Genomic DNA, 24,451 nt, shown 5'->3' with positions numbered 1-24,451 from the left:
CAGGATTTTTTCTCATGCAATAGTTACATATTATTTCTAACCTTTTGGGAGCTTCTTTTCCAAATTTTAATTTAAACTATTTATAGTTGGACTTTTTTTGGTAATCACTAAGTGTAAACCATGCATTAGACATTGGGAAGGCAGAAGTAGATACAATGATGAACAAGAACTGGTCAGGGACCATGATAGGAATTGATGATCCGATAAAGGAGAAAGACTTGCACATATATAATACAAGGAAGTGGTTGTTCCAGTTTCTTTCTGATGGGGAATCTTTTGCAAAAACTTATGTATGGGTGTGCAAGGCAAAAACAGCTATTAAAAAACATCCTTTAAGTCACTTTATTGGAGGGGAAAAAGAGCATAAAATTATTGTCCTCATCTCTCATGTAAGAAAAACAAATTATTTTTCATGTTTTTACTGTTTAAGTCTCATAGTCTAAGGGATTTACCATTTCAGAGGAATTCCATATATTTGCATTTAAGGCTCTCAATTATCCAGTGACTGAACTGAGAATTGGTAACTTTTCTAAAACAAAAGAAGAAAACTATTTCTCTTCTTTTTGTAGGATTCCTTCATTCTCTACTCAAGAAAATCATTTCAGAAACTTGATGTTTGTTGTCCAAAAACCTATTTTGTGAATGAAATGTATAAAACTCAGAAGCTATGCTGTCTCCCTTTTTAAAAATAATACATCAAAAGAAAGGATCTTTTCCTTTTCCTTCCTACATTTCCATGAGAAAATGTAGTCTCTGTTTTAGAATTGTAAATATATCTTCATAATGGAGAAAAATCAGTTCACATGACATAGTGCTTGTTTGGCCACTTCAAGGACTAGAGTGTAATTTACTATTTCTCTGACTCTTTTCTCCCCTGTTGGATTCAGAAAGCCTCACTCTGAAGCAAGCATTAGCATTTATGTATCAAGCAAGATATTCTTTTGGAACTGAAAACGAGAAAAAGTTTTAATTTTATAGACTTGGAAGTGTTTTCTTTTTCTATGATGGAGAAAGCAGTTTCAGTACTGAGTGCAACAGAAGGGGTTAATGCTGGGCTTGGCTAGGAGTCAGTTAAACTTTTTTTCTGGCTCTGCTCCAGGTTTCCCCTTGAAGGGATTTCCCTCCGCCTCTGCAACAAGACACTTTATAAAGAGCCGACTTTCTATTTCATTCCTTACCAAACCTCACTGGTTTTAGGAGCTCAAGACCCTTCCCAGGAACCTTCAGGAGGGACAGAAAGAAGCGTTTTGAAATCATTTTCTCATAAGAGCAACAACTTAAAATGTTTAGGAAGATGTTTGTGATCTTTGGAGCCTCAGATATACTTTGGATGGTGTTTGCAGTTTGTAAGTTCTTCTTGATTTGTTCCAAATGCTAGCATTCCATTTTAGCCCTGACTTTGGCTTCAGTCAGTTTTGTTATGATAGTAAAGAAAGGCAGAAGGATTTTTAAAGAGTGGGAAAACTTAATTTAACCTAATTTTTAATATACTATTGACTATTGCTATTAATTTAGACAATTATATTGTTATAGTCAGAGCAGCAAAGTTGATATTTTTTGGATTTTTGCAATGTTGCCTGAGTAATTGGATTCTATCTCTAGGAAGGTCTGTCTCTTTAGCTTCCTGAACTTGATAATGAGATCAAACTTGGCTAGTGACAAAACAACTGATAAATGGGCATCAAGGTCAGAAGTGAAAGTTCTCCTAAGTGAACATAATTTCAATACCTTCCTTTGGCAGGGACTCCAGTGCTGCCTTGCATTACTTAGAAGCAGTTTAGGAAAGAGATCAGCCAGATTTGGGTGTTATACTAGAACAGAGAAGAAGGAGTAGAATATTAAACAAACGAGTGGTAAGCTTGTTTTTCTCTTTTTGCTTTCATAGCTCAAGCTTCCCAAATCGACATATTCCCAAGTGAACCCGAAATTTTTGCTCAGATTGGTCACTCTGTTTCACTGACTTGCAGCACAGCAAGCTGTGAGTCCCCATCATTTTCTTGGAGAACTCAGATGGACAGTCCACTGAACGGGAAGGTGAGAAATGAGGGGACCACATCCATGCTGATCATGGATCCTGTTAGTTTCGGGAATGAACACCAGTACCTGTGCACAGTGATTTGCGGAGCTATAAAACTGGAGAAAGCAATCCAAGTGAAGATCTACTGTGAGTACTTCAGCTAATGTTTGATTTTCTCTCCATTTTGCTTTAAAATAAGTTTATTAAAATAATCAGTTCAGTTCAGTCACTCAGTCTTGTCCAACTCTTTGCGACCGCATGGACTGCAGCATGCCAGGCGTCCCTGTCCATCACCAACTCCTGGAGCTTGCTCAAACGCATGTTCATCGAGTCAGTGATAAAATGACAGTTTTTTCAATGATTGAAAGATAGTTCTAAGAGAAAAAAATTAAGAAGGATATTCGCGTCCAGATTCTTGGCTAGGCGACATACTGCAGCAAGAATCTAGAAGACAGCTGAATTTCCCACCAGATTAGAGACCCAGATCTTGGCTCTGCTTCCAACTCTGCCATGAATATGGTGACCATGGGTAAGGGGTAAGATTCAGCTTCTCTAGGCCTCAGTTTTCTTAGCCATAAAGTGAAGTTCTCTAAGGTTCTTTTCTTTTCATTTCTTTTAATTCTTTTCAGTTGGATTCTTACATGTTTACTTGTCCATGTGTCCAAATAATCTATGAATTCCATACTTCAGGGATTTTCTATTTATCTATTCTAAAGCAATTTGGCACTTAAAATTAGTTTAAAGATTAAGTAGGAGATCCATAATAATAATGGGCTTCAGTACAAAACCTTCCCCCTTAGATGGAAGAAAAATATCTGCAAACTTTTCACTCATTTGTCTTCAGCAGAGATAAGAGGTTTTATTTCTGTTTTTGTTTGGTGCCGTTAAGTCTTAATGCTCAACAGCTCAAACTCAAGGATATTTGGAAAATGAACTTGATTTGCCTAGTGAATGTGAATGAATAGCCTTTGTTTACTAGCCTACCAAAATGTATTCCAATCCATTCTTAAACTAGAAAAGAAAGGTAGCAAAATGAGTAAAAAAATAACCTGAAATATATCATTTGCATTCTGGTTACTGGTCTTTCCAGAAAACTGGAATTCTTGATAGTCATCTCTTCAGGAAGATATCATTTGATTATCTTTTCTAATTATGTTGCTTTTCTTTTGTTATAGTGGAGCTCAACTTGATCCAATAACCTTAACTGATTCTTCAATAATCCCATATGTTGCTAATACTTCTCAAGAAACTGTGCTTGGCTGACTGTTTTCAATTAAGCTGGTTGTACATGCAGAATTTATGTCTGTACAGCCTTCTGAGCTCCTTGAAAGGCCCCCTTATGTAAATACAGGGGAAAGTAGCCAGTTCTTGTATCACCTGACAACAAACTATATGGATTATGGGTGCATATCTTTCAGAATACAAGGGACAGAATTATGGGTGGATAAATGAAAAGTATTATTTCTTCATATAGCAAATATCTGCCAGTTCCTTTGCCTTTCCTTGCAGGAACCATATAGTTGAAGATTTAAGTAGAGAAGAGAAGTTTCTTCTGGCTTTAATTATCTTGCCTGAAGTTTTTCTCTTTTCCCCCAAAAGTGTCTGTCTTTCATTATGTTTAACAGTCCTGACTCCATTCCACATTTGATTGTAAAATTCTTGGTGGGGACCTTTGTATTCTTCTTATTTCACAGTCTTGAATCAAGCCAATGTGTTACCATTATGGCGGTTTGCAACGGAAAGCAGCCTTGCAAAGAAAGCAATGACTCACTGAGCTTGTGTGTTCCTTGGTACTAAAAATTTCAAGTGGAATAGTAAATGTTGAGTTAGACATTTTGGGAGGCAAATCTGCCTTCCATAACTTAAAGATCACACAGGTATACCTTTCCGATGGATGAATGTCTTTCAGAGACACCATTTTCAGAGGCTAAGTATTTAGAGTTGTTCTTTTCATTTCTTAGCCTATCTATCCCAATAATTATTCTTTGCCATGACATTCTAAGCCTCAGGTTCCTTACAATAAAATGAAGTATATCTGCCCTCACTAAAATAAGAGACTGTGATATAACACAATGAAAGCCCCAGTAGCAATACAGAATGAGAAAAATCTTGAGTTTAAATCCCAGCTTTACCATTACTAGTTGTGTGACCTTAGCAAAGTTATGCAAATATGTTAAATCTATGCTTTCATAATCTATGAAATGTGGTATCTATTTCTTAGGGTTGTTGTGAGTATAAAATAAAGTCATCAACGTTAAATGAATAGCACAGGGATGGGCACATAGCAATATTCAATAAACATAAGTTTCTTCTCCCTCTTTTTACAAAAGGTTGCAACATGCAACCCTTTGTACATGCAGGATCAAACTAAAGAACTCCCTAACAGGTTGTTCTGATTTTGAATGCACTCCAAACCATGAAAAACTATTTAAACAATTCATTCTGCTGTATTAAGATTGTATTCACAAAAATATTAGACTCAGATTACATTGATTTAAATCAGTAAGGGACTTTATACAATATGAACAAAAAATCCACATGCTTGTACTCTTTTGACCTTTGCAGCTTTCTCTAAGGATCCAGAGATTCATTTCAGTAGCCCCCCAGAGGTTGGGAAGCAAGTCACAGTCACGTGCTCGGTGCCTGATGTTTACCCATTTGAAAGGCTGGAGATAGAGTTGTTCAAAGGGAACCGTTCCATGAAAATACAGGATTTTCTGGAGCCTTCAGAAGAAAAGGCCCAGGAAACAAAGAGCTTGGAAGTGACCTTCTCGCCTACTGATGAGGATATTGGGAAAGCTCTTGTTTGTCAAGCTACATTACACATTTATGATGATGATTCTCCACCCAAAGTAAGGAAAACTACCAAACAACTGGAAGTCTACAGTAAGTACTTGTGTCTGTCTATGGGAATCTACTCTTGGATGCACACAGCGATAAACCGAGCAGCTACAGTCAAGAAGAAACAAGTTTGTAGTTTTTATATCATTTTGATTCACTGAGAGCATAATTCTTGTCAACTGCATAATTCAAAAAAAAGCACACCCAATTAGGGTTGAGAAAAGTTGAGCTTAAGTTCTGTCTCCATTAACTGTGAATTAGAGTCACTTAATTTCTCAGTCTAGCAAAGGAGAATAATGATAATACCACCTGATTGGGGAGCTTCCCTGGTGGCTCAATCAGTAAAGAATCTGCCTGCAATGCCGGAGACCAGGGTTCTATCCCTGGATTGGGAAGATCCCTTGGAGAAGTGAATGGCAATCCACTCCAGTACTCTTGCCTATTAAATCCCATGGACTGAGGAGCCCCGCGGCTATAGCCCAGAGGGGTCACAAGAGTCGAAAAGACTTGGTGACTAAATCACCACCATCTGATTAGGTAGTGGGAAATAATAGGCTCAAGTGATAAAATGTTTTAAATTATGTTTTGTAAACTCTTATATCATGCCTTGAAATATCAAGGTATAGAAGTTTTACAAGCAGCACTTAGTCTGTGTGTGAGCGTATGTGTGTGTGCATACCTGGATACGTGTGCATGGGGTGGGAGAGAGGAGATGAGATTTGATTGTCTCCATTCTCTCGGAGATGGCTGGGGGAGTTGAGGCAGTCTTGTAATCCCAAAGTGTGTGTAGGAGTGATCACTGTGCTCTGTTCTAGATTAAAATGCCCTGGTCTTCTCTAGACACCATAGTTAAAAGGAGCATTGCCTTCTACAATGTGTCTAGCTGAGACAGAATGAGATGGAAAGGATTTTATCAATGTTTTGAGAAGAATAGTCAGAAATAGGAGATATTTTTCCTAGGAACATAAAACTTGGAAATGAGAGCTATAATTATCTGAATGGCTGTCATGTAGAAGTGAAATTTGGATTATTCTTTAGCAATAGAGGACTGAACTATGACCGGTGTATAGAAGTTAGTTACAAAGAGAAAGATTTCAGCTCAATAGAGGGAAAATGTTCTAATAATCAGAGCTATCCAAAAATCAAATGGACAATATTTACTATAAGGCAGTGGATTGCCTTGTACACTGGAAGTGTTGAAGCTGACTTGCATGAACATTTGGCAAGGAAGCTGAGCTAGAATTTGTACCTTACCTGGGAGGTTGAACCACATAATTCTAAGGGTTTTTCTTAATTTCTGAGTATCTATGGCCACCTGAAAACACCAACATCAAAAAAAAATAACTCCATCAAATCAGTCAGAAACTGGACTGACTAATTTTTATGACTCAGCAATTCTTTATGCTAGTTTGGCAGAGTATGTCCAATTGAGAAAGCTGTAAATACAGTCTATGAGAGAAACACAGTAGCCCTGTGGGACCATTATGATGCTTAGCAATGACTAATTCTGTGCTCTGCCTTCTCAGTCTCACCCAAAGACACAGCTATATCTGTGGATCCATCCACAAGGCTGCAGGAAGGCGACTCTGTGACAATGACATGTACCAGTGCAGGTCTACCAGCTCCCCGGATTCTCTGGAGCAAGAAATTAGACAATGGGAATCTACAGCTCCTTTCTGAGAATGCAACTCTCACTTTGATTTCTATGAGGGCAGAAGATTCTGGGATTTATGTGTGTGAAGGAGATAACCCTGTTGGGAAAGACAGAAAAGAGGTGGAATTAATTGTTCAAGGTAAGCAAAATGTGAAAAAGGTGCTGTCATTGCGATTTAAGCAATAGTGAAAAAGCTTCAATGTCAGAATTACTTCATTAAGTTTTATTAATGATCCATCTGACTGTTACGTACTTTAGCACAATTATATACTCATCTTACTCTTGCTTCTTGGAAATCTTTCCTGCCAGAGCTTCCATGGCTCTGCTGTTTTGGTTCTTTTTCATTGCTCATCATTCTTCCATGGTCTCATCCCTCTTCTTTCTGCCCCTTGAGGGCTTCCCTGGTGACCAAGATGGTAAAGAATCCGCCTGCAATGCAGGAGACCCGAGTTTGATCCCTGGATTGGGAAAATCCCCTGAAAAAGAGAATGGCTATCCACTCCAGTATTCTTGCCTGGAGAATTCCATGGACAGAGGAGTCTGGTGGCTATAGTCCATGGAGTTTGAAAGAGTCAGACACGACTAACACTCACATTTTTCTATCTCAGAGTTGCTTTTCCAGGAGCCGTGAGTTTACAGGGTAACACATGCAGCAACTGTGAAGAACAACCTGAGACTGTTCACAGGCAGGAAGTATCTCCTTAAATTCTCCATTCTCACACTAGTATATAAGGAATTCAGAAACAGTGCTTATTGTTCTGAATGAAATTTCTCTTCAAAAATCTGATAGCACATCAGCTTGTTATGGTAATTTGAGGAAAGCATTCTTTGGAAGATACCATAATGTCCCTATTAGACCAATCAGACTGAAAAAAATCTTCTGGCACAGATGAGAACCCTTCAAAATGTAGTGCCTTTGGATCATGTATATGCTGAGCTTTCTTTCTTCCGCCTCCAGCCGGCTATTTATAAGGGCAAGTTTTCTGTGGAGTCTCATCTGTCACTTAGAGAGGTGCTCAAGGATTCCCACTTTCGCTGGGGGAATAGAGTCAAGATTTGAAATTCCTTTTCTTCTGGGACAGTAGTCATCCCAAAGCAGCCAGGGTGCCCCATGGGGATAGCATTGGCAGCCAAAGAGATTTCCTAGATATATGAGACTTAGGAGTTTGACCCAGCATTTCAGTTTTCAGTCCCTGAATTTATTGTATTTTTACATTGTGTTAAACAAGTTTAAGAGGTGGCTTGCATACCACTTTAAAGCTTAAATTTTGACTTTGTTTTCAGTGTGATTCTGTGTGACTTTCAATGGTACAACTTTATTCTGTTGGTATAGAAGCTCTAAGTACTGGTCCATTACGGGTACTGCTTCTAATCAGAAGGCATATTCATATAGCTTTTTTTCGGTACTTTTCTTAGATTTTATTTCCACATGAGGATGTTTTGATTTAGTTGTTCAAGTTAAAAGCTGGGATCTTAAATCACCTGGCTCCAAGTCCTAATTTTGCCGCTTGCAAGCTGGGTGAAATTATCATTTTTCCTCAAGAAGAAAGGGGAGGAGGAGGGAGAGGAGGAAGGGACGGAAAATAAGGAAAAGTAGAAACAGAAAATGAGAGTCAAGGAGAAGAAGTAATGATACCAGATCATTAAGCTGTGTGGATTAAATGAGATAATATTAATATATGTAAAGTGGTTTAAATAGTGCCTGATAAACTGGAACCTCATATTTTTGAGCTGTTCTTCCACATTTATAGGAATTTGATAAATACATTTGAGTGGAGAATGAATTTTTGTTGGGAAAATATGCCAATCTCCATCTACAAGTTTTTATCCTTGTTCAATCTGTTTAATGAATGAATCACAGTGTCTTGTGGGTTTGTTCTTGAAAGATGTGGTTCCCTTCCTGATAGTCTCAAAGTGGAAAGGAGTAATATATTCTTGGCACAGATGTTAACTGAAAAGAGTTCAGAAAAAATACAGTGTATTAAACTTTGGTGAAAGAAAAATATTTTATTTTATTTTATTTTTTTGTTCTTTTCTCCCCTCACCCCAGAGAAAAACTTTACTGTTGAGATCTTGCCTGGACCCCAGATTGCTGCTCAGATTGGAGACTCAGTCGTGTTGACCTGTGATGTCAGGGACTGCGATTCCCCATCTTTCTCTTGGAGAACCCAGATAGACAGCCCTCTGAAAGGGGAGGTGAGGAGCGAGGGCTCCAAGTCCACGTTGACACTGAGCCCTGTGAGTCCTGAGAACGAACATTTCTACCTGTGCACTGTGATGTGTGGGCAAAAGAAACTGGAAAAAAGAATCCAGGTGAAGCCTTACTGTAAGTGGTTTTCAGAATTGTTTACTGTTTTGTTGTTGTTGTTGTTCCCAGTTCCATTGGAAGAAGCAGAATGGAAATCTGTGATACCCAACAAGATCTTTGTGTTTAGGAAGGGAATTTAGCATTGGGAATGGTTCCTAAATCTCCAAACCAGAGTTTTTGATGCAGCTTAATTGCCCTAAATCTTAAGTATATATTATGTATAAACCAAGCATCCCCAATCCTTAGTTTCTGTCATGTGGATACTCTCTCATCATGGACTTGAACAAACTTCATACTCCCTGTTTTCTACCCTACTCTGGTGGAAATATGATGTATATGGTGTATACAGAGATGGTTGTGTGTAAAGAGTAGTGTCAGTGCCCATTCAGATCATCGGGTGGGATGACTGTTGCCCAGTTATTCAAATTGCGGGTGAGGCCCGAACCTCCAGATTTGAAGGCACATTTGAAAGCTGATTGGCAGGATGGAGACATGAGGCAATGGGGAGCAGGAGAAAACTGGGAAGTTAGAATGATCACCAGGGACGGTCAGTGCAGCAGCTCAGGTGAAAAGAAGCACCAGGAGACTGCACTAGATTTGAGTATTGATTTATACCACATACGTATACTACATTCTTCTTGCTAGTCTTGTCACCTTAACAAAAATCCTGAATAGCTTCAATCTCTATGAATTGCCATTGCTGGAGTTACTCGGCTTGTAATGAATGAGGGACAAGATGTGCAAAGTGATCAGAAAGTTCCCTGGTGATTCAGATGGTAAAGAATCCGCCTACAATGCAGGAGATGCGAGTTGGATCCCTGGGTCAGGAAGATTCTCTGGAGGAGGAAATGGCAACCCACTCCAGTATTCTTGTCATGAACAGAGGAGCCTGGGGGTCCACATAGTCCATGGGGTTGCATAGAGTCAGACACAACTGAATGATTAAGCACAGCACACAGCCCGTACATTCTGCCTTGTTTTTATTCAGCAGAATTCAAGAGAACAATTGTGGACACGTTCCTCCAGAAATCCTGCCCAAACTTGTGTTACCCCTCAGGATTTTGTTCAAAATGAGTTAGAGCATGTCCAGGAAGATATCTGAATCTCTCCAAAGAAGCAATATGATTGCTTTACTATGTTACCAAGAGTCCAGGAGCTGCTGAATCAGGCATATTCCCAACAGCAACGAGAACCAGCAGTGAAGCCTACAGTCATGTAGGAACATTAGAGAACCTATCACTTTGATGACATTTTGCTTAAGGAGAAAGAAATAATTCAGCATTGCTCTTGCTCTTCATAAAAATTCTAATCTCATTTTTATTGATTTGTTTATCAGATATATTATCAACATTATTTAGAATCTAAATCTCTTATAGTTTTTTCTGAACTACAAGTATTATCCAAGGAACACTTAAAGCTATCTGCCTAAATTTGGCTGTTGGAAATAAAAATGTCTAAACTGCATGGCTCTGTGAAACCAAGCCTGGGCTCTAAATCAAAGAAATAAGAATTCTGATTTCAGCTGGGTGACTTACTAGATATGTTGTCAAATGGCAGACTCTTAGCCTTTATAAGTTTTATAAGTCTCCCTAGCTATCAAATACATTCTCTGGACATTTTTCTGGCTTTAAAATAAGTTGACACCCATTAGATTAGGCTGCTTTGAAGCAGAGATAATGAATATTAAGGGACTAGCACACAGTAATCATCTATTATATCACAAAAAATAATACAATGCTTAGAATATATATTTACTAAATAAGTTGGTAGAAGCTGATGTGTCCTTTGAAAAGACTAGTCCGTAGCTGTCAACAAGACTGTATCATTAAGGAGAGAAGAGTGAGAAGTATATTTATTTCTTGATGATTTGATGTGCTAGGTATTTTTTGTTTCCAGCATTATTTATATTTGATATCATAAATGTTTATATTTAATGTTGTGATGCATCTATTAGTAATCATTTTATTTCAGGTGAATTAAAGCCTTCATTTTGAGGCCTTTGCATTTAATAAAGATTAGCTCTGCTTTTCTTCTAGTGTCACATATAAACCTCATATTTTGCTTGATATTTGCAGCCTTCTCTAGTGATCCAGAAATTGAAATGAGTGGTCCATTAGTGAGTGGAAACCCAGTCACTGTAAGCTGCAAGGTTCCTAATGTATATCCTTTTGACCGGCTGGAGATTGAATTGTTAAAAGGAGAGAGTATTATGATGAATAAAATCTTCTCAAAAGATGTAAGTAAGAAAGCCCTAGAGACCAAGAGTTTGGAAAAGACCTTCATCCCCACCACTGAAGATACTGGAAATGTTCTTGTTTGTCTGGCTCGGTTATCAATTGATGAAATGGAATTTGAACCCAAACAAAGGCAGAGAACACAAACACTTTATGTTAATGGTAAGTACATGTGTGATGTATTCACAATAGATTATGATTTTTTTTATCATGTTTGCCAGGTAATAGTTAGCATGAGGTTCATAGTTGAAACAATTGTGAAAAAATAAATGAAAAGAAACTACAAAATATTGATTTTTTTTTTTAAACACCTCTGAGCTTAAAGCAACCATTTATTTGCTTATGATTCTAAGCTGGCACTTTGAGAAGAGGTCAAATGGGTAGTATGTTCAATATGGTATTAGATGAGCTTACACATTCATTCAGTCAGTTAGAAGGTCAGTGGGGGGTTGGTCCTAGGTAGCTTCACTCACACATCTGGGCCTTTGCTGGGGTTGTCTGGACCTTCCTTTCTCCATGTGGTGTCTCTCAGGGAAGGTAGCATAGATTTAGTCACCAGAATGCAGTGTTTCAAGAGAGTGATAATGAAGGTGGCCTCTTGCAGTCTAGGCTTGGAAGTCCTACGGTGTTACTTCTTCCAGGGTATATTGGTCAAAGTTAATCACAAGGGGAGCCTAGATTCAAGAGGTAGAAAAATAGAGTCCACCTTTTCATAGGTGGTTTACATGGTTCGTGGTCATGTTTAATGTATCTTAAATGTCAATACACAATATCATTGACCATCCAGTCTTTGATAGCAAGAGAGTAAATATCCATGATGCATCCATGTTCTCCTCTATCATTCTGTATTGGGCTTCCCTGGTGGCTCAGTGGTAAAGAGCCGATGCAGGAGACGCAAGTTGGATCCTAGGGTGGGGAAGATCCCCTGAGGAGGAAATGGCAACCCACTCCAGTATTCTTGCCTGGGAAATCCCACGGACATAGGAGCCTGGAAGGCTACAGTCCATGGGTTCACAAAGAAGCAGACATGACTTAGGGATTAAACAATAGCAACAACAATTAGTCTGTATCTGCTATAGTAAATGGGGGCAGAAAACTCCTTTGGTAAAGTTATCAAGATACAAATTGTTCTAATCCACTAAACTCATAGCCAAGTTTTATAACATTAGTAAAACTCTTTGGCAGGGTGTAACCAGCCAAGCTAACAAGTGTGTTTTACCTTTTCAGTTGCTCCCAGGGATACAACCATTTTGGTCAGTCCCTCCTCCATCCTGGAGGAAGGTAGTTCTGTGAATATGACATGTGCTAGCGATGGCCTTCCAGCTCCCAAAATCCTGTGGCACAGGCAGTTAAGTAATGGGGATCTACAGCCTATTTCTGAGAATGCAACTCTCACCTTCACGTCTACAAAAATGGAAGATTCTGGTATTTATGTCTGTGAAGGCATTAACCAGGCTGGAAGAAGCAGAAAAGAAGTCGAATTAATTATCCAAGGTGAGCTAAAGTGATTAAATGAGTTATTGGTGCTAGTCTTATTTTGGTTGTGTTACTGGTTTTGAACAAAGTCCTTCTGGAAATAAGATTTTCTAAAATAAAAAGTAGTGAGCCTTTTGAAGAGCTCATGATATTTCCTCTGCATAGAAAGCTCCTGGAAGAGTTATCCCCATGAACCATTCCAAGTCACTTATCCTAAAATTCTTTCAACCTCAAGTGGAAGGCTATCTCCAGGAACTGTGCCAAAAGTTCCAGTTATACTTTCGAGGCATTGATTATGGTGTTGAAAAAAAGGATAGACAGATGTATATACATATTTTGGAATTACTTAGGGCCCAGGTGGCTCTAGTGGTAAAGAACCTGCCTGACAATGTGGGTTAAATGTAAGAGACGTGGGTTGGATCCCTGGATCTGGAAGATCCCCTGGAGGAGGGCACGGCAACCCACTCCAGTGTTCTTGTCTGGAGAATCCCATGGACAGAAGAGCAAAGCAAGCTATGTTCCATAGGGTCGCAAAGAGTTGGACATGACTGAAACAACTTAGCACCTAGCATACAGATCACCTTATCTGACTGGATAAATTCCTCATGGTAATCTCATAAACTGACTGCTAGGGTTTGCTTAGAAGCCTAAGAAGGCTCTTAAATCTTTTATAAATTCAGAGATTGAGTAGCACTTACCTTGCCCTCTGGTTCGTCAATAAAATGGCATCAAATTACCAGGATGGATTAAGTTAGGTGATCCAGACCCATTCTTTCCAGGATGGAGAAGCAAAACTGAGGACAAAATAATTTCTAGTTGACAGGTTGAAGCTCTAGGCAGTTTTGGGCAAAGTCACGAAGTAGTCAATTTGGATTTCCCTCATACCTTCCCTTTTGGGGTTTGAGGTCCTCTTCTTCACTAAGGCTGTCAGTTCCTTTCTTATCCCTTGGTATTATTTCCACTAAGGTGTTAGTGACTGTCTTGTTACCATTATAATAATAATTTGTATTTTAAAGGAAAGGAAGAAACTTGGAGGAGCAATTCACTGCCTTGAAGAAGGCCCTTAGACTGTAGTTTTGGTTGAAGACAGAGTATCAAGTTGCAAAACAGATAATCTTAATGGGAACCTCACAAAACAGTGATGTGTTACCTCCCTCCACAGGTTGCATATTAACAGAAGTGTTGTATGTCAGGCACTTAGCTCAGGATAACAACTGGTGTTAAGGATTGTAAGAGCCATCACTGCAGAGCTTAACTTTTTGATCTGGAATGATCTAGCTCAAAACTCAGAATCCTGCAAAGGCTTTTACACTTAAAGAAATATCTGCACAACTGTGTGACAAAAAAAAATTATTTTTCAGATTTGAAATCTATGACTGTTTTAAAACAGCTATTTGTTGGCTAAGCTGGGTAAGAATTACATTAAGGCAGCAGTTCCCAACCCTTTTGGCACCAGGGACTGATTTCATGGAACACAATGTTTCCATGGATGGGAGAGGGGGCTGGTTTTGGGGAGATTCAAGTGTAGTAGGGTTCATTCTTCTGTGAGAATCTAATGTCACCCCTGATCTGACAGGAGGTGGAGCTCAGGCGGTAATTCAAGCAATGGGTTGTTGTTCAGTCTCACAGTCATGTTCGACTCTGTGACCCAATGGACTGCAGCACGCCAGGCTTCCCTGTCCTTGAGCTTGCTCAAGCTCATGTCCATTGAGTCAGTGATGCCATCCAACCATCTCTTCCTCTGTCCTCCCCTTCTCCTCCTGCCTTCAATCTTTCCCAGCATCAGGGCCTTTTCTAATGAGTTGGCTCTTTGCATCACGAGACCAAAGTATTGGAGCTTCAGCTTCAGCATCAGTCCTTCCAATGAATATTCAGGACTGATATCCTTTAGGATGGACTGGTTGGATCTCCTTGCAGTCCAAGGGACTTTCAAGAGTCTTCTCCAACACCATAGTTCAAAAGCATCAATTCTTCAGCGTTCAGCTTTCTTTATAGTCCAACTCTCATATCCATACATGACTACTGGAAAACCATAGCTTTGACTATATATATGGACCTTTGTTGGCAAAGTAACATCTCTGCTTTTAATATGCTGTCTAGTTTGGTCATAGCTTTCCTTCCAAGGAGTGTCTTTTAACTTCATGGCTGCAGTCACCATCTGCAGTGATTTTGGAACCCCGAAAATAAAGTCTGTCACTGTTTCCATTGTTTCCCCATCTATTTGCCATGAAGTGGTGGGACCGGGTGCCACAATCTTCATTTTTGAATATTGAGTTTTAAGCCAGCTTTTCACCCTACTCTTTCACCTTCATCAAGTGGCTCTTTAGTTCTTCACTTTCTACCATAAGAGTGGTGTTATTTGCATATGAGATTATTGATATTTCTCCCGGCAATCTTATTCCAGCTTGTGCTTCATTTAGTCTGGCATTTTGCATGATGTATTCTGTATATAAGTTAAATAAGCAGGGTGACAATATAACCTGCTTGAAGTCCTCTTTTCCTGATATGGAACCAGTCTGTTGTTCCATATCCAGTTCTAACTGCTGCTTCAGGTTTCTCAAGAGGCAGGTAAGATGGTCTGGTATTCCCATCTCTTTAAGAATTTTCCATAGCTTGTTGTGATCCACACAGTCAAAGACTTTAGCATTGTCAAAAAGCAGAAGTAGATGTTTTTCTGGAATTCTCTTTCTTTTTCTATGATCCAACGGATGTTGGCAGTTGGATCTCTGGTTCCTCTGCCTTTTCTAAATCCAGCTTGAACATCTGGAAGTTCACGGTTCACGTACGTTGAAGCCCGTCTTGGAGAATTTTGAGCATTACTTTGCTAGCCTATGAAATGAGTGCAATTGGGCAATCCTTTGAGCATTCTTTGGCATTGCCTTTCTTTGGGACTGGAGTGAAAACTGACCTTTTACAGTCCTGTGGCCACTGCTGAGTTTTCTAAACTTGCTGGCATATTGAATGCAGCAGTTTCATAGCATCATCTTTTAGGATTTGAAATAGCCCAACTGGAATTCCATCACCTCCACTAGCTTTGTTCATAGTGATGCTTCCTAAGGCCCACTTGACTTTGAACTCTAAGATGTCTGGCTCTAGGTGAATGATCACATCATTGTGGTTATCTGGGTTTTTTGTATAATTCTTCCGTGTATTCTTGTCACCTCACTTCTTGAGCAATGGGTAGGGTCTGTAAATACAGAAGAAGCTTGATAACTATTTGTTCACCTCCTGCTGTGTGACTGGGTTCTCAGCAGGCCACAGACCCATGGCCTGGTGGTTGGGGACCCTTGTATTTAGGAGCATGAGAGAAACATAAGATGTCTTCTTTCATTAAAACACGATCATTTTACAAGAATCCAAAAAATGCTTGACCTCTCTAATTGCCTCTATAAATAGTTAATGCAAACAGTAAGCACAAGTACTATCTTGACAGCTATTACTACTGTCATTAAATTAATATGGAATTTGTTTATATTTCATTCAATCAGTGGTGGTTTAGTTGCTAAGTCATGGACGACTCTTGCGATCCTGTGAACTGTAGCCCACTGGTCTCCTCTGTCTGTTCAATGACGATTGAATGTCAGTCAATCAGAGGTATCTTTAAATTCTTTCCACAGTTGCTCCAAAAGATATACAACTTACAGCTTTTCCCTCTGAGAGTGTCAAGGAAGGAGACACTGTCATTATCTCCTGTACATGTGGAAATGTTCCCCCAACTTTGATAATTCTGAAGAAAAAAGCAGAGACTGGCTACACAGTGCTACAGTCTACAGATGGTGCATATACCATTCACAGGGCTCAGTTAGAGGATGCGGGAGTATACCAATGTGAATCCAAAAATGAAGTTGGCTCACAGCTAAGAAGCCTAACACTTGATGTTAAAGGTTAGTTTATTTCTTTGTTATTTTTGTTTCTTGTTATTTTTATAACAAGCTTGGTGGATTGTAAAAAATTTCAAGGGTTAGATGAATGAGTTGGCAAAATGGAACTGAATTCCATGTTGACTTAGGTTATTTCTTAGTGTTTCCTAAAATAATCATGTACAGGTGCTCTGTCCTAAGGAGTTTAGCCAGGATGTTGACTTTTTATCATAAGTCAGTGTAGAATTCCCATTTGCTTTTTGAGACGTTGACAATTCATCATTTGTCTCTGAGGTCTTGCATTTCTTACGTGTTTAAATCCATTTTCAAAACCTTTCCTTGGGAGTTATTAGGAAACGAAGAAGTAGAATTGGTTCATGGAAAAAGCAAGTTTCTATCCAGGCCCTTTTCCTTCCTACCTGAAGAGAGGGCCACTCTCTGAACACAAAGTGACTGCATATTTTCTGGGATTGACTCTTTACAGGATAATAATTGAGAATAGTGATCTTAATGTTGAACAGCATAACGAGTCTCTAGACTGCAGAACTGCTTCCTTAGATATCCAAGATCCTTATTCATCCTGCTGTATTCTAATGGAAAAAGGAAGGGAGGCGGCAATGGCCTCAGCAGAGGAATTTCAGGGGCCTCTTAATCTTCTAACCCTGCTAATCCTACTGTGAACACACTGTATGATATGTTGATCTTATCAGTGGGAATAGAATCTGTCAGCTTTTACTACTCAATCTTCCACTCCTTGAGTGCTAACGAGCCCCCTTTGTGTACTGGAAGCCAAACTTGAAATAAACATGATTGTAAACAAATACCAACTATTAAGAGCCTCTGGCACTGAGCTCCCAGATATAGCAACTACTTATCAATGTAAACAAAATTTACACCTGGGTCAGAAAATGACTTAAAATTTTACTCATCTGGCCAAATCTCTCAAGATTTCATGCTTTACCATAGGTTTTCTGTCTTCACAGTACCTCCTTGAAACAATATCAATATATCCATCTAGAAATGTTAAAGAAGGGGAAAATATCACTATTACATGTAAAACTTTTAGTCATCCACATGCAGTGATCATTCTGAAAAGAGTTGATCTGGCCAATGAAGTTACTATGTGTTCAAAGAATGGGACATTTACCTTGTATCATGTCACTCAAAATGATACAGGGGTGTATGTAATCAGTGCTTCCAATGAGGTTGGGGACATTTCTGGAGAGATTGAGATCTCCATTATGAGTACATTGAAATTCACCTATTCCTATTTAATCCCTCTTGGCTCCAGACCACCTTTAATTAAGCCTGGTTCCAGAAACTTGCACTCCTAACATTTTTATAATTTTTTCTGTGCTTAATGTTTCTCTTTTAAAGACATAGCAAAGCTTCTTCTCCACTTTTTAACTCTTTCTCACACATTGCTGTCTTTTCTAATTGCTTTATTAAGTTAGTAAATTTATTTATTTGCTATTTTTTCACTCATTACTTAAATGAACAATTGAAGTATATTATAGGCACTCAGCTAGAACCCCCAAACTAATTATGGTTTCAAAGAACTATAAATGAACGGAAACAAAAATTTGTCATTTTCCTGGAAATTTTTATCTAGTCAACCTTTGCATTTAGCTGATATTTTAAACTATTTTTTGTTTGTTTTGTTTTAAAAATACATTTGCTCAAATGTAGTCCAATGATAGAAATGGTTGGAAGTCTTTAAGAATTTCAGTGTTACAGCTAATAGAAAATTGTATTTGAAGGTTGCCCTGGTAACCAACTCATTGGCAAAATTTTACCATAGATGCTTGAGGGGGAAACCAAAGGGAGAAGATAATACACTATTTATTAAATTGAAAAGAAAACAATAGGATCAAAAATACTGTTGCAGGAAGGGAGACCCCTTCCAGGGCCTGAAACTGGGCTCTTGTCTAACACTCGGAAATGAATTGTCCGAGGAGACACATGCTGACAAAGCAAGAGATTTTATTGGGAAGGGCACCCGGGCGGAGAGCAGGAGGGTAAGGGAACCCAGGAGAACTGCTCTGCCGCGTGGCTCGCAGTCTTGGGATTTATGGTGATGGGATTAGTTTCTGGGTGGTCTTTGGCCAATCATTCTAATTCAGAGTCTTTCCTGGTGGCACACGCATCGCTCAGCCAAGATGGATGCTAGTGAGAGGGATTCTGGGAAGTGGACGGAGAGGCAGTGTCTCCTTTTGACCTTTCCAGAACTCTTCCCATTGGTGGTGGCTTATTAGTTCCGTATTCCTTATCAGGATCTCCTGTCATAAAACAACTCATGCAAATGGTTACTATGGTGCCTGGCCAGGGTGGGCAGTTTCAATCAGTGTGCTTCCCCTAACAATACCATTACTTACCATGTCATCAATATTGATGCCTAACTATAATTTTGATAATGAATATCCCATTAAATTAGGACTCATACTCTGACTAGTTCTACTCTAGCAAGGGAAAGTAGAAAAATAAGACAGTTATCATTATATTTGTGGTGATATATTTTTTACTTCAATAATTCAAAAATGGGCTTCCCTTCATCTAATGATTCTTTTCTTCTTGGTTGACCTCCAGTGATTAGAAACCCCTAGAAGTAAAGTAATGACTTCCAAGGCCAAATCACTCATTTTTTCCAGGACTGAAAAAACGTAGTATTTGTGAGGTCATACTGTGCTATGCAAATATAAATGTAAATAGAGATGATTCTCCAGTAAATACCATGATGTCTTCTTCAGATGTTCTTATAAGGTTAAAGTGTTAAATAATACTGTAGCTGTCAGATGATTTTTGGTAGAGTAGAAAGAGTACTAAATTTCAAGTTTTGGGATACTATTACTTTATGTACTCAATTTATAACTAAATGACAAAATGATAGGATGTAGAAAGAAAAATATTTATTACTATTCAAAAAATATTTATTGGAAAAAAAAAATTTACTGGGTGCAAGCTACTCCAAGCAGTGAGCCAGTTACTGGCTATACAGTGATGGATCAAAAAGAAACTAGGTTGTTTCCTCATGTAATTCACAGTCTGAAGGAGGAAACCAAAATTAACAGATAATCAAAGAAACGTTTAACTATAAGCTGTAATGAGAACTATGGAGGGAAAATGTAGTGGTTATAAAAGTATATTAGGGAAAAAAATTATATTAAGTTTCCTAATTTAGGCTGGAGGAAATGCAGGTCAGAGGATGCCTCTCTGTTTAAGTAACACTTAAGCTAAAATATCAGATCAGTTCAGTTCAGTTGCTCAATCGTGTCCTACTCTTTGTAACCCTATAGACTGTAGCACACCAGGCTTCCCTGTCTATCACCAACTCCCGGAGCTTACTCAAACTCATGTCCTTTGAGGCGGTGATGCCATCCAACGATCTTATTTTCTGTCATCCCCTTCTCTTCCTGCCTTCAATCTTTCCTAGCATCGGAGTCTTTCCCAATGAGTCAGCTCTCCACATCAGGTGGTCAAAGTATTGGAGTTTCAGCTTCAACATCAGTTCTTCCAATGAACACCCAGGACTGATCTCATTTAGGATGGACTGGTTGGATCTAGCCAAGGGACTCTCAAGAGTCTTCTCCAACACCACAGTTCAAAAGCATCAATTCTTTGATGCTCAGCTTTCTTTATAGTCCAACTCTCACATCCATACCTGACCACTGGGAAAACCATAGCTTTGACCATGTGGACCTTTGTTGGCAAAGTAATGCCTCTGTTTTTTAATTTGCTGTCTAGGTTGGTCATAACTTTTCTTCCAAGGAGCAAGTGTCTTTTAATTTCATGGCTTCAATCACCATCTGCAGTGATTTTGGAGCCTAAAAAAATAAAGTCTGCCACTGTTTCCCCAACTATTTTCCATGAAGCGATGGGACCAGATGCCATGATCTTAGCTTCCTGAATGTTGAGTTTTAAGCCAACTTTTTCACTCTCCTCTTTCACTTTCATCAAGAGGCTCTTTAGTTCTTCTTTGCTTTCCACCATAAGGGTGGTGTCATATGCGTGTCTGAGGTTATTGATATTTCTCCCACCAATCATGATTGCAGCAGCTTGTGCTTCATCCAGCCCAGCATTTCGCATGATGTACTTTGCATATAAGTTAAATGAGCAGGGTGACAATATACAGCCTTGACATACTCCTTTCCTGATTTTGAACCAGTTTGTTGTTCCAGGTCCAGTTCTGACTGTTGCTTCTTGACCTACATACAAATTTCTCAAGAGGCAGGTCAGGTGGTCTGGTATTCCCATCTCTTTCAGAATTTTCCATAGTTTGTTGCAATCCACACAGTCAAAGGCTTTGGCATAGTCAATAAAGCAGAAGTAGATGTTTTTCTGGAACTCTCTTGCTTTTTCAATAATCCAGCGGATGTTGGCAATTTGATCTCTGTTTCCTATGCCTTTTCTAAACCCAGCTTGAATATCTGGAAGTTCACAGTTCATATATGTTGAAGCCTGGATTGGAAAACTTTGAGCATTGCTTTGTTAGCGTGTGATGAGTCCAAGTGTGCAGTAGTTTGAGCATTCTTTGACATTGCCTTTCTTTGGAATTGGAATGAAAACTGACCTTTTCCAGTCCTGTGGCCACTGCTGAGTTTTCTAAATTTGCTGGCATATTGAATGCAGCACTTTCACAGCATCATCTTTTAGGATTTGAAAGAGCTCAACTGGAATTCCCTCACCTCCACTAGCTTTGTTCTTAGTGATGCTTCCTAAGGCCCACTTGATGTCTGGCTCTAGGTGAGTGATCATACTGTCATGATTATCTGGATCATGAAGATCTTTTTGTGCAGTTCTTATTTGTATTCTTGCCACCTCTTCTTAATATCTTCTGCTTCTGTTCAGTCCATACCATTTCTGTCCTTTATCGAGCCCATCTTTGCATGAAATAATCCCTGGTATTTCTGATTTTCTTGAAGAGATCTCTAGTCTTTCCCATTCTGTTGTTTTCCTCTATTTCTTTGCAATGATCACTGAGGAAGGCTTTTTTATCTCTCCTTGCTATTCTTTGGAACTCTGCATCCAAATGGGTATATCTTTCCTTTTCTCCTTTGCCTTTAGCTTCTCTTCTTTTCTCAGCTATTTGTAAGGCCTCCTCAGACAACTATTTTGCCTCTTTGCATTTCTTTTTCTTGAGAATGGTCTTGATCCCTGCCTCCTGTACAAAGTCATGAACCTCTGTCCATAGTTCTTCAGGCACTTGATCTATCAGATCTAATCCCTTGAATCTATTTCTCACTTCCACTGTATAATCATAAGGGATTTGATTTAGGTCATACCTGAATGGTCTAGTGGTTTTCCCTACTTTCTGCAATTTAAGTCTGAATTTGGCAATAAGCAGTTCATGATCTGAGCCACAGTCAGCTCCCGGTCTTGTTTTTGCTGACTGTATAGAGCTTCTCCATCTTTGGCTGCAAAGAATATAATCAACCTGATTTTGGTATTGACCATCTGGTGATGTCCATGTGTAGAGTCTTCTCTTGTGTTGTTGGAAGAGGGTGTTTGCTATGACCAGTGTGTTCCTTTGGCAGAACTTTATTAGCCTTTGCCCTGCTTCATTCCTTACTCCAAGGCCAAATTTGCCTGTTACTCCATGTATCTCTTGACCTCCTACTTTTTGCATTCCAGTCCCCTATAATGAAAAGGACATCTTTTTTGGGTGTTAGTTCTAGAAGGTCTTGTAGGTCTTCATAGAACTATTCAACTTCAGCTTCTTCAGCTTTACTGGTTGGGGCATCGACTTGGACTACTGTGATACTGAATGGTTTCCCTTGGAAATGAACAGAGATCATTCTGTCGGTTTTTGAGATTGCCTCCAAGTACTGCATTTCAGACTCTTTTGTTGACTATGAGGGCTACCCCATTTCTTCTAAGGGATTCTTGCCTAGAGTAGTAGATATAATGGTCATCTGAGTTAAGTTCATCCATTCCAGTCCATTTTAGTTCACTGATTCCTAAAATGTTGATGTTCACTCTTGCCATCTCCTGTTTGACCACTTATAATTTACCTTGATTCATGGACCTAATATTCTATGTTCCTATGAAATATTATTCTTTACAGCATTGGACTTTACTTCCATCACCAGTCACATCCACAACTAGATGTTGTTTTTGCTTTGGCTCCATCTCTTCATTCTTTCTGGAGTTATTTCTCCACTGATCTCCTGTAGCATACTGGGCACCTACCAACCTGGGGAGTTCTTTTTCAGTGTCCTATCTTTTTGCCTTTTCATACTCTTCATGGGGTTCTCAAGCTAAAATACAATACTATCCAAAGAACTTCATATTATCATGAAATGATATAATTGCTGAAGAGGAATAATGTATGTTAAGGTGCCCTACATCAGAGATACAAAATATGAAATTTTCTACATAGTTCTAAAAAAAACCATCAGCAAGAATTCTTTCTCTTAATATCTTACAGGTGACGTTTGACTATAATGGTGTCATGGTAGGTGTTAAAATACTTTTCTTGGAGAAACAGTTAGTTATTTTAGTTCATAATGATCAGCGTTCTAGTTCTTTAGTATATACTTATATTTCCCAAGGCAAACACTCTTCTCCAGTTCTTACTCTTCTAAATGAACCCTAAAAATTTGCACCCTTCCTTCCATCCTGTTACTGAACCAGCATCAGTATTTGAATCCAAGTTTGCGGAAACCAACAACATCTTTAGACTCGTCATGACCATAGCAACTGCTAACTGATTATCTGATTAATTCAAAGAAATGTGCATTTTGAGTCCTGTTGATTCATATCACCACTTTGATTCACTTTTCTTTGGAGAACTAATGGTACTATTAAAATAAAACATGTGACTTTTATTTTTAAACAATTTCTTTTTGTACCAGACATTAATTGCATCTATTTTGTTATTTTCCAGGAAGAGAAAGTTACAAGGACTATTTTTCTCCTGGACTTTTGGTACTCTATTGTGCATCCTCCTTAATAATACCTGCCATTGGAATGATTATTTACTTTGCTAGAAGAGCTAACATGACAGGGTCGTACAGTCTTGTAGAAGCATAGAAAGTGTGCTAATGCTTGTAAAGTGTAGCTACTGCGTGAAATGCTCTACCAAAGACACTATCAGTTCAGATGCTCAGTACTGCTCATCATTCCATGAGGAAAACAGAAACTGGGAGTTCAGGCTTCCTTGAATGCAGTGAACACTTGGAAAGAAAAGGCTGCATATGGCTCTCACTGTGAGCAAGAAGCCAAAGGAAAATTTCTGCTTAAAACCTAGGCACTACCATTGAGGTGACTGGAGTAATTTCTTGATGTGTATATACAATAATATGATTTGTATATATGTAAAACTATGCCGTAGCAAGGTTGCTTGGAATATCAGCACACTAGAGTCAATATATCTAAAATTATTAAAATGTTGCTTGAACTGATTGTTATAACTTAATGCATCTTCACATCAACTGGCAGCTGACCTATGTCATCTTTTTAATATTTTATTTCCTGTAACAAAATTTTATTCCTATAAAGTTCATGGGCAACAATTTCATGTTGTGGAAAGATGCCAGGGTTTTATATTGTTATAGGCAAATGACAGACCAAGGGGGCACTGGGTTGACTTTCAGGTACTAAACACTTCAACCTATGATTTAATGGTTAACTGGATTTCTCTGGGTGGTACTGACACGGTACGGAGATGTTTTTTGATGTTGTTTGTTTGTCAGACTCTTGTGTGACTTTCCCAAGTGGTCTAAAAATGCAACTTCTTTTGATTTTCGTTTGTAAATATTTAGGGCTTTTTATTTGTATAGTAAAGCAATGATTTCTGGAATTGAAAGAGTTGTGTGTTTATTTATTACAAGTTGCCTCCTTTAATCATGTTGTAACTCTTTTTGTAATATCAGTCCCAAGACCGAAGTGTTCAAACCCATGGTGATAATAAGCAGATACTTGAAGTGTGGTCCTCATATTACTTTTATCAGAATCACCATGGAAACTTTACAAATATTTACTTATCTTGGGGCCATCCTGACTTATTGAATTGAAATATCTGTTTTGTAGCCTTGGAATCTGCAATTTTAAAATAAATTTTAA

General features: G+C 38.7%; 1 protein-coding gene across 2 annotated transcripts; it reads left to right on the top strand.

Annotated features, from left to right (window-relative positions):
* Positions 1-1,139: 1,139 nt before the first annotated feature.
* On the top strand, positions 1,140-24,188 carry LOC122677317 (vascular cell adhesion protein 1-like). 2 transcript variants are annotated; one of them, XM_043877291.1, is made up of 9 exons: positions 1,145-1,346; positions 1,886-2,164; positions 4,583-4,903; positions 6,385-6,651; positions 8,563-8,838; positions 10,896-11,216; positions 12,282-12,548; positions 16,148-16,414; positions 23,274-24,188. In XM_043877291.1, the coding sequence occupies exons 1-9, from the start codon at positions 1,283-1,285 to the stop codon at positions 23,417-23,419; spliced, it is 2,208 nt and encodes a 735-aa protein (XP_043733226.1). In that variant the 5' UTR covers positions 1,145-1,282; the 3' UTR covers positions 23,420-24,188. The 2 variants fall into 2 exon arrangements, with proteins under 2 accessions (XP_043733227.1, XP_043733226.1); XM_043877292.1 differs by lacking the exon at positions 16,148-16,414 and having other exon boundaries at positions 1,140-1,346.
* Positions 24,189-24,451: the final 263 nt, after the last annotated feature.

The sequence above is a fragment of the Cervus elaphus genome, chromosome 20, assembly GCF_910594005.1.
Source record: "Cervus elaphus chromosome 20, mCerEla1.1, whole genome shotgun sequence".
NCBI lineage: Eukaryota > Metazoa > Chordata > Mammalia > Artiodactyla > Cervidae > Cervus > Cervus elaphus.
Note: the sequence above shows the minus strand (reverse complement) of the source record. Positions and strands in the feature narration are given on the sequence as shown.

Bases quoted from the DNA above. Each gene is read 5' to 3' on its own strand.
- LOC122677317 (XM_043877291.1), top strand. From the start codon at position 1,283: ATGTTTAGGAAGATGTTTGTGATCTTTGGAGCCTCAGATATACTTTGG. The intron at 4,904-6,384 runs GTAAGTACTTGT...CTGCCTTCTCAG, and splicing joins CAAACAACTGGAAGTCTACA to TCTCACCCAAAGACACAGCT. The intron at 12,549-16,147 runs GTGAGCTAAAGT...TTCTTTCCACAG, and splicing joins AGTCGAATTAATTATCCAAG to TTGCTCCAAAAGATATACAA.